This window comes from Anser anser, assembly GCF_964211835.1.
Source record: "Anser anser genome assembly, chromosome: 23".
In the NCBI taxonomy this organism is placed as follows: domain Eukaryota; kingdom Metazoa; phylum Chordata; class Aves; order Anseriformes; family Anatidae; genus Anser; species Anser anser.
Window position 1 is genome coordinate 469,590 of NC_139744.1, and position 15,299 is coordinate 484,888.

The following is a 15,299-nucleotide window of genomic DNA, read 5'->3' on the forward strand; positions in this document are numbered from 1 at the left end:
GTTACGTCTTTGCTAAGTCACCGGTGGTTCCTCGGGCACGGCACAACCCCGGCGGGCGGCGTCTGCGCGCGGGGCGAGCCCGGGGGCGCCGCGGGCGGGGGGCGAGGGGGGCGCGGGGAGCGCGGGGAGCAGCCGAGCGGCCCCTACCCGCGGCGCTGCCCCGGCCCCGGCCCCAGGGCCAGCGGAGGGCCGGCGCAGGGCGGCCCGCGGCGGCCGGGGGCGGCGAGCCGCGCCCGGAGGGGCCTGGCCCCGCGGGGCTCCCCGGGGCCGCGGTCTCCGTCCCGCGGGGCCGTTCCGGCGCTCCGGCGGCCGGGCGGAGCCGCCCCCCCGCGGGCCGGGGCCTGGGAACGCGCTCGCTCGTTCTGTGCTTTCGTGCTGGGGGCGTCGGAGCCGGGCTCGCTTTCCGCTTCGGGCAGTAAAAAGAAATAAAACGAAAGAAAGTAAGGCCTCGACAGATGTTCTCGAAATTGCTGTGCAAAGATCTGGGTTATCGCTCCCCGCCGGAACAAAGGCAGGCTGGTTTTACGGCTACCTTTTCACTCGGAATGACACCGCTGGCCTCCCTCCCAATCAAGCCAGCAGACGTTTCCGACCTGCTAACAGCTCGCTCCGGGAAGGAGTCGGTTTATACTGAAAATGGAAGTGGATGGCGGTTACGACACGCAGGTGAACGTTACCAAAAGCACCCTCCCGTCGACGAAAGGAAGCGGCCGGTGCGCGGCCCGCGGGGGCTGCAGCCCCCGGCCGGGAGTCGCCCCCCGCTGCGCCGCCCCCTCTCCCGACTCCTTCGCTCTAGAAGTCCTCGAGCCAGGCGGGGGGGTTGGGGGGGGGGGGGAAGCCCAGGCCCAGCCCCAGTACCACAGAAGGCTATTCATTATCTTTAAGTTTATTTAATATCTCCAGCTTCTGGAACATACTCAGCGGCGGCGTTGGCGCTGCCAGACGCTGTCTATCAAAGCGCCATTTGTTCAAGCGCTTCTCAGATCCCCCCTCGCCCCCCCCGCCCCGCAGCACTCCCGAGCACGGGCTTGTTGCGGGGCGGCCGGAGCCGGCTCTCGGTGGCGGGGGGGGGGGGCCGCGCAGCCCCCGCGCTCGGCGCTGCCTCGGCCCTGGCCGGGGCCGCTCCCGCGCCCCGCCGGGCTCGCGCGTGTGCGCGTCCCGTGCGCCTGGGGCCGGGCGGCGCTTCTCGTTCGCCCGAAGCCGCGCACGTACGCGTCTCTTGGCGAATGGAGCTCGCAGCGGATCTCCACGGCGCACCCGCCCTTTCCGCGTGGAAGGGAGGAGGGGAAGCGAGAGGCGGAGGGGGACGCGCACCCCTTCCTCCTCGGCGTCCCCCATGCGGCGCGGCCCACGCCGGAGCAGACCCGGGGTGGGGCGGGAGCAGGGGGCTCCACCGACGTACACCCTGACACCTTATCAATACAAATCTCTAACGAGGGCCCTTCTGCAGGTCGTAATGACTTCTCAAAGTTGCTGCAGGTCTAGAAAGCATGCCAGTCACAGCCACAGATCAATTCTACACCCACGGAAAGTGACTTAATAAATGGAACCTCGCCAGTTATTATCCTTGCTAACAGCAGGCCCTTTCTTATTTGTCCTAATTAGCAAGACTGAAATGTCGGAGGAAAGAAGGGGAATATTCAATAAAATCTAAATTATTGAATGACTGTAAGATTTCGCCATCAGTTCAGCCATTCTTTACCTTCTTCAAAATGTCAAACAAATGGGGAATGCATATTTGCAACCCTGCCCTTCTGTTCTGTGCAACTGGAGGGCATACATTAAGCATATTAAGCGTATTCAGCTCTTGATCGTTGTCAAAACACTGCAATTGCCTCACGATTATTAACCTAGAAATATGCAAATGAGATACGCTCGCACGTGTTGTAGGGATGCTAAAGTAATATTTATCTTGTGCTGGTCTAGTCTGGGGATGTATTTGCTGAAGAGCTACTTGAAGCCCTGAAGATGTTGAACTAACCCATTAGAGCCATGGGAAGGCTCAGGGCGGAAAACCTTCTGTGAAGGAAACGCGGGCGAGACCGAGTGGCAGGCCCCGAGCCTTTGATGTGAGAGGTGGGAAGCGGTTACTTCTCCCGGGGAATCACCCCGACCGCCCTCCGGAGCTGCCGGTGCCAGACCCCGGCTTTCCGGGAACTACTCTGTTTTCTCAGCTGAGTGGTAGCATTTGTCCCGCATTGAATGCATCCCCGTCCTGACTGGCAGGAGCTTGAGAAACTTTCCTAAGGCTCCATCACCGTCAAAGCAAGGAGCTGGGACAGGGCACCTTCCTCTGCTCGCCCTCCTGGCACCTCCCGCCTCCACCGCAACTTTGCCGGTTACTCTTTTCCCCTCTACACACCGCGAAGGGGGAACTGAGTGTCGGATTCAGAGAAACTACCTTAGGAAACGCTGCTGTTAACCCAGGTGAACCTAGGTCTCGAAGCCAGGGGGATACTGTTTAGAATCACTCTGGTTTTCATCAATAACGCTGACCTACCACTACCGGCAATACCGATGCAGATGTGAATAAAGCCAAGTACGTCGGGTCTAGGTGGAGCTAGCCCACGTCTGGTCCGCTGGGTGCTGATAACTGCAGGGACCGGAGTGAACCCTAAGGGCTTGGGGCTCCCCGGTTCAGTCCCGGCCCTGCACCCCCCAGCGGGGCTGCCGGCCCGGGCAAGGCGCCCCTGTGCGCAGGAGGGACACGGAGCTCTCCTCCCCGAGGCTTAAGCGAACCTCGGTGGCCGGACGAGTGGACTCGAACACACGCACCTCTGCCCTGGGGACCACGGAGGCACAGCCGATGCGAGTCACAGGCAACCAGGACGGGTTCCCCGAAGCCAGCGGGAGGAGTTTGATCTTTCGACGCACGAGGAGGTGGGATTTGAGGGGGTCGTGCCACACTCAGAAAAAGAAATACAGAAACAGCTATTTCTCACCCTAATCTTCCACTCAAAGTGTCACTCAAGAGACCGAGAACAGAAACCATGTCTCTCTGCCCGGCTAAGAGGGTTTCCATCCGCCCCCGGGGGTTGGTGACAGCCCGTCCAGAGATCTGCACGAACTGACTCCAAGCCAAGCCGCCAAATGCCCGGCGGCTCTTGGGGCGCAGCAGATGCCCGAGACGGACATCGCGCTCCAGCCGCCCCCGGGGCCCGGCCCGGCCTTCTGCCGGCGCCCGAGCGCGGCAGATAAGAAGGGTTGTATCTTATCTGAAGTGTCTCGTATTCATTCTGCAGCACGGAGATAGCACCGTGCTTGTAACTCATGCAAGGGATTCCCTTCAGCATCTCTTTGGAATCCCAAACTTTGAAGCATTTTCCCATACGATTTTCTCTCTTCAGTTTTTAGACTTAAATATACGCAGGCTTAGTAGGCCATGATTTAACCATGCCACATGGTTACCGAGGCTGTAAATTTCTGACAATTTCTAAGGACAAGTCCTTTTTGGTGATAACAAAGTCCGCAGCCAAACACGCATCCCGAGCGTCAGCGCTGCTTCTTATAAATCACCCCGCGAGGAGCCAGAACTGACATTTCTTACGCACGACACAAACTTTCTCCGCAGAGAGTTATCTTTAACTCCAAAACGAAGCATCTGTAGACTCTATGTGCTCTGGAGCCTTTGGAAATGCTCCACCTCTTCTGTGTTGCCTGCATAGAAAACTCCCAAGTCTGCCCCGGGTAAAGATTTCTTACAAGAAAGAAACGTCTTCAGAAGGGCCTTATCCTTCGTGTCAGGCAAGTTGTCTCAACAAGTAAAGCGGCTCTTAGGAAAGAGCAAAATCCCCTTTGGTCTCTCCCCAGGCTGCTGCAGTCCTGAGTGTCACGGGGCTTGCTTTATGCCGCTAAAAGAAAGACATCGCACTCAATAAAAGCTTTATTTTAGTAAGATGCCTTCATCGGGTTGGAACGAAAGGCGTGGTTTTCTCGAGGGGGCCCAAAGCCTCGTCCTCGCTAACAGTGCAAGCGCGTGGGTGTGCTTCCACCCGGGGCAGCAAGCCCACGAGCTGCCCCACGTTTTGTCACGCCACGGCCCTCTGCCTCGCGGGGGCGGAGGGACCAAGGGCACTGGGGGCGTTTGGGCACGAGAACCCTCCTGCCACCGACAGCTTCGCGGGAAAAATGATGTTATTCTCGGTTCTTATCTGCTTATCAGGCTGGGTGTGGGTGGCAACGGCTTCCAAGGCGTGCCAGGCCCTGGGCTGGAAGAAGGCCGAGGAGGGAGCTCCCCCTGTGCTCCCTCCTTTCCTCCTCCACTGACCGACCGCTCTCGTGGGCAACGCGTTCTTTCTCCAGGAATCAAAGACCTGAAACCTCCCCACTGGCCCTCTCTGCTCACTCATCTCGAGATATTCTGTTTTAATCCCGTCGGTTTGGGGGGGGGGGGGGGGGGGGGGCGGCAGAAGAATTACTGTCTTCCTCAGCACATGAGCGAAAATCAAGCAATAGATATGAGTAAAGGCTAATAAACTATTTTCGTGGTGTGAGGGAGGAGGCAGAGCTCTGGTAATTTGAGAACCTCCATTTACACATTTTCTTCGGATGTTTTGACCACCTCCCTTCTCTCAACTTTCCATAAGGGGTGTTTTAATGGAATAAATGTGCAAATAATAGCATTATGCTCGCCAGGCGACTGCTTGTTACCAATAGTCTGGTATTTCTTTCGCCCGCAGTACCGAAACTGGATCTCACACTTTCTCCGCAAGGGGAACGAAAACCAGGCATAACGACAGCAGTGACCTGATACCGGTTCCAGCGCTAGGAGGGAAATTTGGAGAAGCGGTTCCCCGGCAATTCCCAGTGTGCTCGCGTGCTCACTGATGCTGTGGCTTTCGAAAATGCCGCGCAGCAGCCACAGGCCGTGCATTCTGGGGAAGAGCACGTTGCTCCGGGGCAGGAAGGCGGCGCCGGGGCAGCGCGGGCCGCAGCGGAGCCCCCCGAGCCGGGCAGCGCAGCGCAGCGCACCCCGCCCGCCGCCCGCTTCCCGGTTCCGCTGCAGCCGGCGGCTGCCGCTGCCCCGCCGAAGGCCGGGGGGAGGCTCGTCCCCCGGCCGGGGGAGCCCGGCACCTGCCGCCCCGACACCCCCGAAGTCTTCCCGGTCTTGCGCTGCCCGGGCTCCGCGAGCAGATGGCGAGCGGCCGGGCGGGAGGGCGACGTCCCCTTGCTGGGAGGAAATCGGCTCCAGCCCCCCATGCGCCGAGCGCGACGACTGCCTCCACGGAGGGGAAGAAAACCTTTAGCCGAAGTGGCTTCGCCTCCACGCACCCCGTCTCAGCTCTACCTTCGCCCTCACACGCCTCAGTAGCTTCACTTTTCCCGAAGAAGCCAGGGCTTGGAGTGGCTCCCAGGAGTCCAAGGACCACGTTTTATTCCTGTTTGGGTCGGGATCTCTGCTCTATTTCAGGGCCAAAATTTTGATCCCGTCCCATACGATTATTCCGTCCACCAAAGAAGCTGTGCTTCCCCCCCAGAACTGCCTCAGGTCTGAGCGGAGTTTAATAGCAAAACTTTTTCTTCCATAACTCCGCAGAAGTGAGCTCTCTCGGAGCTAATTTTGCAGCTCCAGAAGACAGCTGTATTTTAATGACATAAAGCATCCCCTTAATGTAACAGTGGAGTGAGATCATGGTGCAAAATTATCAGACAATACGAAACAAATGGTTCAAGGATGAAATAAACATCTATCCTTTTTTTTTTTCATTTTACATCCATAAATCATCTATTGTAAGTATCGTTTAAATATAATACATTCAATTTAAGTGCGAACACAACATAATACAAAAAGCACTCCTGGAATCAAATTAAAAACCGATTTCTTTTGCAAGGGAAATTACATGAGAGTTGCTTTGAATCTCTATAATCACTTTCTGTGCTTTCTGTTGTTTTATGCAAAAAAGGAGGTATCCTGTTTCAGAGAACATTTGTATCCTAAAGTATTTTCTTCTTGAATATCTCAGCATCAGCAAAGTCTGCAGAATACATGAATAAGTAGTAACACAGCACTGGAAATAGTTTCTCTTTATTCTTTTTATTGAAGGACAAGAGACGTAGTTGACTAAATAGCACGTCTTCTCTCGAGGGCATTTGAATATGGGAGGAGGGCTGATGCTATTGCAGTTTCTTAACAAACGTTACCCCAACGGGTTGCATCAGCCAAACCTCTGAACTAAAGAACGTGCTTATGCCTTTCAAAGTGAACTTTTGGCCTGATTAAAAAAAAAAAAAAAAAAAGGGAAAGAAAAAAAAAAGAAAAAAAGTGCCCTCCTGGCTCTTCCTAGAGGCTGAATAACTAGTAAATATCCTGACAAGTAACAAATGACTGTGGGCGTCATATTGTTGGGTGCTCTTGTCTCCCTTCTGCTAACAAGTAAATAAATGTTGCCTACCTATGTTTCCATTCTCTGAGCAGTAAGTGGCCGCACTGAAGTCAGTGTCTTTCCACCTACTCATCACAGGGACTCTGCTAGAGGAAAGCTCCGGTCTTACAGCAGACTCGGGAAGATCAAACCAGGTCTGCCGTAGAAAAGCAGTGCCTAAAGTTCCAGCACTGGTTAAAGCCCTTAAAAATATCTCATGATTTCAGAAGTAAATGTGGAGATAGGTAGGTACACGGACAAATGGATGGATAGAAAAATGGGCAGGATGGTTACACCGACACAGATAACTTTGGGTTCCATTCCTCCAATTGCTAAGCAGGGCATGGTTTCTCTCCAACAAAAGACATTCTGTCTTCGTAACTTTATTTCATCGTCTCATTAGAATACTGATTTAATTACATTGCTTTTACCCACACTGGCCCTAGACACAAAGCCCGCGTGGCAAAATTAAAGCACATGGAGCGTAGTTTTCGTAGAAGATTTTAGCCCAGAAAACTCCAAACACGTTCAAGCCATTTTCTAGATAAAGTTTCGCAACGAAGAAACGAGCATCCTTTTGTACTTGGGGCGGTGGAGGGGAGACGTAGTCAGACCTCCCTACCTCTTTTTCCTTCATCTTTCTTTCTCTCAGATGGAGTTAGGATCGGGAAAAGCCTTTTTAAGTTGAGGAAGGGGAAGTTCTGCTGAAATTGGCTAATCGAATAACTCGGGGGCCTTTTTAGCACTTAAAACAGGCGCAGATAATGCTAATTCTTCCCCCAGGCCCCCCTTCCCCTCCACCTCCCCGCACCCCACCTCCCTCCTCTCTTTTAAAGTCTTTGAGGAAAGATTTTGACGCATTCGTGTTGTTATCAGATTGATGGGCAGGGTTTGATTGAAACCCCTTTGTTATGTAAATGTCAGGCCCTTGATGGATGAGCTCAGAGATGTGACAAACTTCAGGAGCCCCTCGCTCATTGGGCTGGGGGCGAGCCACGTGGCCGCCTCCCCCTGCCCCCACCCCGGCCCCGCCGAAGGCTCCGGGGTTCGAGGACCAGCGATGCATGGAAGGAAGTTTTACAGCTTTGACATACTATCTAAAGGTTGTAGGGCAGGCGGAATCCCCCCAAAACAGGCTGACCCTCCTCCATCAGTGGCAGATGGACAATACTAGGATGAACTCCTTCTTAGAGTATGCAATTTGTAACCGCGGGACGGGCGCCTACCACCACTTAGAGCAAAGCTCCCCGTCCTTCCCCTCGTGCTCAGGTAGCCCCGCCACTGACCCTTTTCACGGAGACGGCCGCTTCGGCGCGGGGGGGAGCGCGGCCGCGGCCGCCCAGCTGCCGCAGCAGGGCCCCGGCTTCGCCCCCGCCCCGGCCGGCCGCGCCGTGCCCTTCGCGGGCGCTGCCCCGGCCGCCGGGTACCCGGCCGCGACCTGCGGCGCCGGCTACGGGCCGCCCCCGCTCTACCTCGGCGCGCAGGAGGCCGACGCCGGGTACCTGCCGGCGGCCGGGTTCGCCAGCGCGGGGCCGCACCTCGGCTCGCTCGCGGAGGGCTACGGCGGGGCGGCGGCCGGGCACTACCCGCAGCACCTTTACGGGCAGGAGCAGCCCGGCTTCTTGGCCGGCCTCTACGGCAGCCTGTCGCCCGCTCCGAGCGAGGACAAAGACCCCGCGTGCCCCTCCGAGCCGTGCCCCAGCGCCGGCACCACCCGGACCTTCGACTGGATGAAAGTGAAGAGGAACCCGCCCAAGACAGGTGAGGCTGGGGCGCGCAGAGCGGGCGGGGAGGCGCCCCCGGGGCCGGGGCAGGCGGGGGCAGCGCCCCGGGGAGGGCTCCTCTGCCTTCCCGGGCTCTCTGCCTTCCCCGGGCCTCGTACTCAAGGCAGCGGGGCTCATCCTCCAGAGGAACACGGGCCCGATTTTTTAAGCACCAGCCCAGCGCTGCAGAAAAGCCAGCCAGAGATCTTGCAGATACACCTGATGGAGGGACCCTGAGCGCACTTTCCCGCAGGCCGAATGCAATTTAAGCCCAGCTCGGAATAGGAAACGCTCCGGGTTTCCTGCTTCTTCCACAGACGTGGCTCCCACCTCCCCCATTGTTCAACTTCCTTCTCTAAAATATTCCCTAAATCGCAATCTTCCCTCCACCCCCACCCCGATCGAGCGGGCCCTCCTGTCCCCTTCCACTCTTTCCCACGCACGTTAAGTTTCAGGGCAGTTTGCGGGGAACCGGGGTGACGGTGTGCCAGCGAAGGGAGCAGCACTGCAGTCTTTCCCCCCAGGTTATAACCCCGCGCCGGGAAGCCAGGGCACAGCTCGGGCTCTGTGAGCAAGCACGAAGCTCCGGGGGGCGGGGGCCAAACGCCCAGGAGAGGGGCAGCAGGGCAGAGCCCGCTCGATCGGGCTTCCGCAGGGCCTCCAGCCCCGGCCAGGGACTGCTTTGGCTGCTCCTGCCCTGTTGGCTTTTGCTCGTTACAGCCAAAGTGTCGGAGTACGGGCTGCTGGGCCAGCCCAACACCATCCGCACCAACTTCACCACCAAGCAGCTGACGGAGCTGGAGAAGGAGTTTCACTTTAACAAGTACCTCACCCGGGCCCGGAGGGTGGAGATCGCCGCTACCCTTGAGCTCAACGAAACCCAGGTCAAGATCTGGTTCCAGAACAGGCGGATGAAGCAGAAGAAGAGGGAAAAGGAGGGTCTCGCCCCGGCTGCTGCCTCCAGGTCTGCGAAGGAAGCGAGCGAAGCCTCGGATCAGTCCAACTGCACCTCACCTGAGGCCTCCCCCAGCTCGGTGTCCTCCTGAGCCGCCCCGCAGGGGCAAGGAGGCTAGCCCGGGGCGGCTGCTCCCGCAGCCCGAGTAGACACACACGCACGAACACGCACGTCCCGGCCGCACACACGCGCGGAGGCAAGGCCGTGCTTCCTTCCGAGCAGCCCCCTTGGCTCCAGCCGTCTCCATGCGTGTGATACTAATTCTCCACCTTGCCTTTCTCTCTCTTAATTTATAGACCCTCCGTAAAACGTTGGACTCCAAAGGAGCAGCCGTGTCCTCGTTTGTCCTTAGCAATAGGCGTTTGTCTCAGGGACGTTTCTCCCTCTCCCTTCTCTCTCCCCAATAGGAACTGCACTTTCAACTACAGAAACTTTAAAACGAAATTAGTTCTCTCCCGTTTTAAAAGTGTGCACAAGGACTTTTGTCTGCAGGAATGCTACGTTTCATGCATTTTTATCCCCGAGAGATTGTAAAAAAAAAAAAGTTTGGGGTATTTTTTTGTTTTGTTTTGTTTCCTTTTTATTTACTCTGTGTATCGTGGAAAGAGATCTGATGGGCCCAAGACGCTAGAGGCCCGTGGGAAGACCCAAACAAACACAAAGCAAAAATGCAACTTCCTTTGGTACCATTTTGCACTAGTGCTACTTTACGTGGTTTTCTACGCACTCCTGGTTATGGCTGGTACTAATCCTGGGGAAGGGAGGGCTGTTACTAATCCTGGGGGAGCGCTGTGTTATCAGCGGAAACGAGATGAGGCGAAGGCAGACCTCGGGGTACTTCGGAAAAGGGTCACCGTGCTGCGAAGTGTGAACGCGCACGGGAACACGGCTGCGGGGGGCCGCGGGGCTTGGCTCCCCCGGATGCTGATGCACTGACTGCTATTTATTCGTCTCGAAAGCCTGAAATCCTGGAGCGAGGCTGCACGGCTCCTTGCACCCCCATCCTCTTAGGCTTATCGGAGTCCGACAAAAACATTATTTAACCATGGCTGATTGTTTCCCTTTCCCAGCAGAAACTTTACCGTAGGACGAACTGAAAACCGCGGTGACTTTTGTTAGAGTTTGTTTTAAAGAGAAAAAAGTCATCGTGAAAAACAAGTGGTTTCTTAATCGGAACCTTCTGTTTTGCCTCCACTCCCTTCCCCATGCTCTGTATGTCGAAATGGAACTACCTCAGTCTAATAAAGTTTACTTTTTCCACACTCACGTCCTCTCGGCCCTAAGCGAAATGGAAATTTCTCCCGTCCAGGGAAGTGCGCGACACGGGGAGGGGAGCCCGGGCTCAGAGGGAGGAGGAGGAAGGAAAAGGTCTCCGTCTGCTGCTACAGCTCCCAAACGAAGTGCCCGATCCTGCTTCCTGCGGGGCCCGTCCAACACCCCCCCACCCCCGCCTTGGCACCGGCAGCTGCAGGATCGGGACCAGCTTTCACCTCCGCTACGGGGGAGTTCAAAGCAAGTCTCCCAGACGGGGCCGGGTAGAAACGCGTCGCTCCGCACGTGGAGTTGCTTTACAACGCGAAGTGAAAGGGGGCCTGATGAGAACAGCAAATCCTCCCCCTCCTCAGTGTAAGCATCCCGGCAAGGAAGCAGTTCTGCACTACCGAAGCAGCGACATTAACTGGAATCAAGTTGGGGTCCGGGGGTGGGGGAAAGGCGAGTTTCCCAATTATACGGAACGGTTCTGTAAGGCGGACCCAACTCAAAAACGGAACGAAGCGTCGATTTAGTTTTATCTCCTCAGCTTTCGAAGGTGGCCCCCGAAAGGAGAGCGGGTGTCTTCCAGAGCGTGAGCAGCGCACAAGGCCAGGGCGCGGAGGGACCGGGACCCGCGGCCACAGCGGGGGCAGAGCCCTCCCGCTGCCGGGGGGGCCGCGGGCCCGGATACAGCTCTGACCTTTTTACCTCGAAACGCCTCTGGGATTTCTAAACAAGTAAAGAGAGGGGCTGCCAGGAGAAACTATTGTTCTAGCTTCGTCCCATTTGCAAACCTTTTAGGTGGGGGCGTTCGCGGGGCCAGGAACGAGCGAAGTACCTGCCCGGCCCCGCGGCTCCGACGGCGGGGAGCACCGCTCCTCCCCGGCACTGCAGCCCTGTCCCGTGCAACGTCCGCCGGGCTCGGGGGCCATCCCGAGCGTCCAGTTAGCTCTGGGACAAGAAAAAGACGAGTGTGTGTGAGGAGGAAGGTGAAAAGAGGAGTTTGTTACACTAGCGGTTTGCAAAACATCAGGAGAGGGGACCGCGAATAACAAAGCACAGGCAGCCAGAGCGACTTCGCAGCGCGCCGGGCATCAGCCAGCCGGGTTTAACCTGCTCGCTGGCCCAAGGCGATCGAAGGGTCCCCCGAATCTGCGTGATTTAAACTGTCTCACGGGAGCGGGGGGCTGCGCTTCAGACAGCTCGTGGGTTTCCACCGAGGAGGTTTTCGCCCGTTGTCTCTGGACCCGGGAAGGGGCCGCGGCTCCCCTCGCCCCCCGACGAGCAGCGCTGCGCCGGGCCGGGCCGGGCGGGGCCAGCGCTCGGGGAAGAGCCGGGCAAAGAAAACGGCCGGGACAACCCGGGGGTTACTGACTGAAGCGCTGGAGTGTCGGGCACAACAAAGGCTCCCAGCTCCCATTTGAAACTCAAAGGGAGTCTCCGGAAGAGTCCGCAAAGACGGTGCCGATGCGCCCTTACATATGTAACCCCCCGGGCGCCCCCCTCACCCCGTCCCCTCGCTGCCAGCCGGGCTCCTCGCACCGCGCTCACCTCCCGCAGCCACAGATCTGTCCCCGCGCTCTCCCTCCAGGTTTCTCACGCTCCCTTTTGTCTCAGGAGCCCTAAACTCGCTTCTGTGAAGCAGGAGCCGGCTGAACGGCCCCGCAGCACAACCGCGGCAGGGGTCCCGCGGCCGGTACCGGGCGCTCCGCGGGGCAGCGAGGGCCACGCGTGTCGGCCCCACGCTCCGGCAGGCAGGGGCAGGTGCGGGCCCTGCGCAGCCGTCGGCCCGGGCTGCGCCTCCGCAGAGCCGCCTGCAGAACTCCGCCGGGCTCAGCCCTACCCCCACCGCTGGTTTATATGGCAGACACGGGGCCTGCACGCACTGCTTTGTTTTATATAAATGATACACAACGACGGAGCTGTTCCCTTATCTCCACGTGCGTCTGTCGGTGGTTCCCTGGCATTGCATTTTTTTTATGGGCAGGAAAATTAGCCAAGACCCCTCTACACTCTACACTACTCTACATTATTCGGAGGCAAAGCCGCCTCCTAATGGAGATTAATGCCGTTAATATCCCAGAGGAAGGGGAAAATCCCGGTTAAAGAGAAGCAACCTTGTACATTTTTAATGGCGGTCGCTGTGCTGGAGCTGTTGTCCCCCTGCGGGAGGAGGGGACGGGGAAGAGACGCCCTCGGCACTCCCGGTGATCTGGCCTGGCGTGGCAGACACTTCAGGGCCATCTGTTCCTTACCCCTCGGTGTGAAATGCTTCTCCTAAGGCATTTGTTCTCACAACGTGAGGCCCTTTTGATCTCCGAAGAGGACATTCTATTAAATAATAATAATAATAATACCTGAAGACTTCCTTACTTTCAACTCCACTTTGCTGGCTTTGCACTTAAGGTGTGAAGCTTTCCTGGGGGTCTCTGTCCGGGGGACAAAACCTTCTCTCTGTGATTGTACTCTGGCTATTGCTGACCCCTGAAAGCCTTTGATGCCTTGAAGTGATGGGCAACAGCGGTCGAAGCCTTCCGGGTTTCTCCAAATTTGTTTCACACAACAAAATCAGTAAGGAACTACCCCCTCCCCAGATCTCGGAAAACCAGAGCAGGGCGAGGGAAAGATGTTTTTGTCACACTGTGGGTGAGTCAGAACCAAAACACTACTTGATACATCTTCTGAGAGCAGCACCAAAGCAGCAAGGTGTCCACACACCTGCCAGCATGGTAACATTGCCAAGGGAGCCGCTACACCCTAGGTCATGGAAACCGAGAGGGATTTTCATGTCTGATCAAAGTTTTCTCACCATTTTTGATGCAAGCACATTTTTAGGTGTCATCAAAACCCACGGAGAACTGCGAAGGAGACCCGCAGCCCTGGGAAGCTCTGGGTGAATGCAGCTGTCCTTGCTCCCCGCTGGGCAAGGGGCTTGCACAGCCAGGACCACCCCGGCCCTGGGCACGTCCCCTGCCACACAGCCCCCAGCAGCACGCTTGGGCTCAATCGTGGGAGCTGGGCATACGTGTGTTTATCTGGATTGTGTATGTTTACAGACAGTGTATGTCATTTGCCTCCGTATCAAATATACTTCATGTTTATTTTTGAGGGTTGAGTCTGCATAGGTCACCTGGACTTAAACTGGGGGACCTCTGATCTGCTGCTTCATGTCGGACCCCAGCTGTAAACCCTCCCACCCGCTCTGCTCATTACACTAAAAGGGCCACTCCACAGTGCAGCCCCCTTCCTTCTTTCTTTTCCCCTCTGCCCCCCAGCTATTATTTTCCACCAACACAGATATTTCAGTGCCAATCAGCTTCAGGGCTGCATTACCCTCTTAGGCAGGTGAAATGAGGTCTGGGGCAAAGGGCTGGGGTGGAAGAAACAATTGCAGAAGTAAGTGTACAGAATGTTTCCTTGCTCTTCAGGGGGCTCACCTATCCTTTCAGTTTACACTGGTCTGACAGCTCCATTTCAATCCCAGCCTTCACATGGATTTGTTCAATATTTACTCAGGCTGATGGGTTTGCTCAGAACTTGCCTCTGTCAGCCTTGCTCTGTCGGGTTCCCTTCCCCTCGGGCCCAGGTTCACACAAAGTTCAGCCTGAAATGAATTCACCCAAAGATGGGCCCAGCTTGGCCTGAGGACCAGAGATGGGGTCAAGCCTGGGTCTCTGTGTCCCAGCCAGCCCTTGCGAAAGCAGCACTCAGCACTCCCGGCCAGGAGGCTGCTTTGAAAAATTATTTGGGGTTAAAAAAGAAAAAGCTCCAGGCCAGGGAGGACACACCAGGAAAGGCAGGAGTTGCTTTTCAGTGCAGGGAGCACAGGTCAGCCCTTCCAGGAGGGTGGACAGTTCACGGACATTAACTCTGACCAGGGGGCCTGTGTGACAGGGAAGGTACAATCCTGCAAACGCAATACAACCATGAAAACTGCCACAGGGAGAAAAAAGGTTGCCTATATATGTGTATGTATGCATATACATATACAAGTGTGTATGCACTCCCTATATTATAAATATATACATTGCTTACATTTAAGTAAAGTATAAACCACATATAATATCTATTATATAAATCTATTTTATATATGTATAAGTAAACCTGTTGGCAAGAGACTCAATCTTAAAATGAAGAGCAAATCAAAAACTGATACAAAATAGAAAAGAGCATATCTGGAGACCAGCAACTGTAAGGCCCCAGGGACATGAGTTGGGAAAGGCATGAAGCTCTTTGTGAATTCTCAGAAGGGTGCTTCGGGACCAAGCCTGGGAGAGGAACCCGGCACTTACGGGGCCAGGTTCGGTGAGGGGCCACTCACTGCTCTGGGGCAGGGTGAGAGTCGGCGCTTCGCAGCGCTGAGCCCTGCCCCGGGATGAACCAGGTCGGGCCACTTTCAGAGGCAGGGAAATTGACCTGGGTTGCAAAAAGGGCTTATAGCAAAACCTGCATGAGTTCCCATTAAGAAGATAGAACAGCAAGGTAAATCCAAAGCATCTCCAAACAAAATACCAACTGGGTCGATATCCAGGGCAGCACCATGGTGGACTCTGTGAGGTGATGAAAGGAACACGAAGTGTCTGGGTACAGTCCCAGAGACTCGAGAAATCTCAGGGACACGGCAGGATCCGAACCTGCCCCTGTCTGGGGTGCTGGGTGTCTCTGGGCACCTGCCAGCTGCCTGGGGGATTGGCAAAAAGCCCCATGCGAGTCTCCAGAGGGCTTTGGGTCAGACTGTGGGGTAGGAGCCCCTTCCGTGGAGCTGAGAGGTCCCAGCGAGGGCAGCACTTGTCCTCAGAGACTACCTGTACACTGGGGCACTCACAGATGTGACACAGGGTAAGAGAGACAGATACCTTCCTGCCTCATCTCTTTTCCTGCCCCGCACTCTGAACAGATGCTAGAGGCAGGAACCAAATTCTCCAACAGCACCATTTTAGGCTTTACTCATTATGAATACTTATA

The 15,299-nt window shown here is 56.2% G+C and overlaps 1 protein-coding gene across 1 annotated transcript; it reads left to right on the top strand.

The window, feature by feature from the left end:
- Nucleotides 1-5,779: 5,779 nt before the first annotated feature.
- Nucleotides 5,780-10,133, top strand: HOXB1 (homeobox B1). Its single transcript, XM_083809091.1, has 2 exons — nt 5,780-8,123; nt 8,846-10,133. Exons 1-2 carry the CDS (start codon nt 7,427-7,429, stop codon nt 9,169-9,171), a joined length of 1,023 nt encoding a protein of 340 aa, XP_083665217.1. The 5' UTR covers nt 5,780-7,426; the 3' UTR covers nt 9,172-10,133.
- The last annotated feature ends 5,166 nt before the right edge of the window (nt 10,134-15,299 follow it).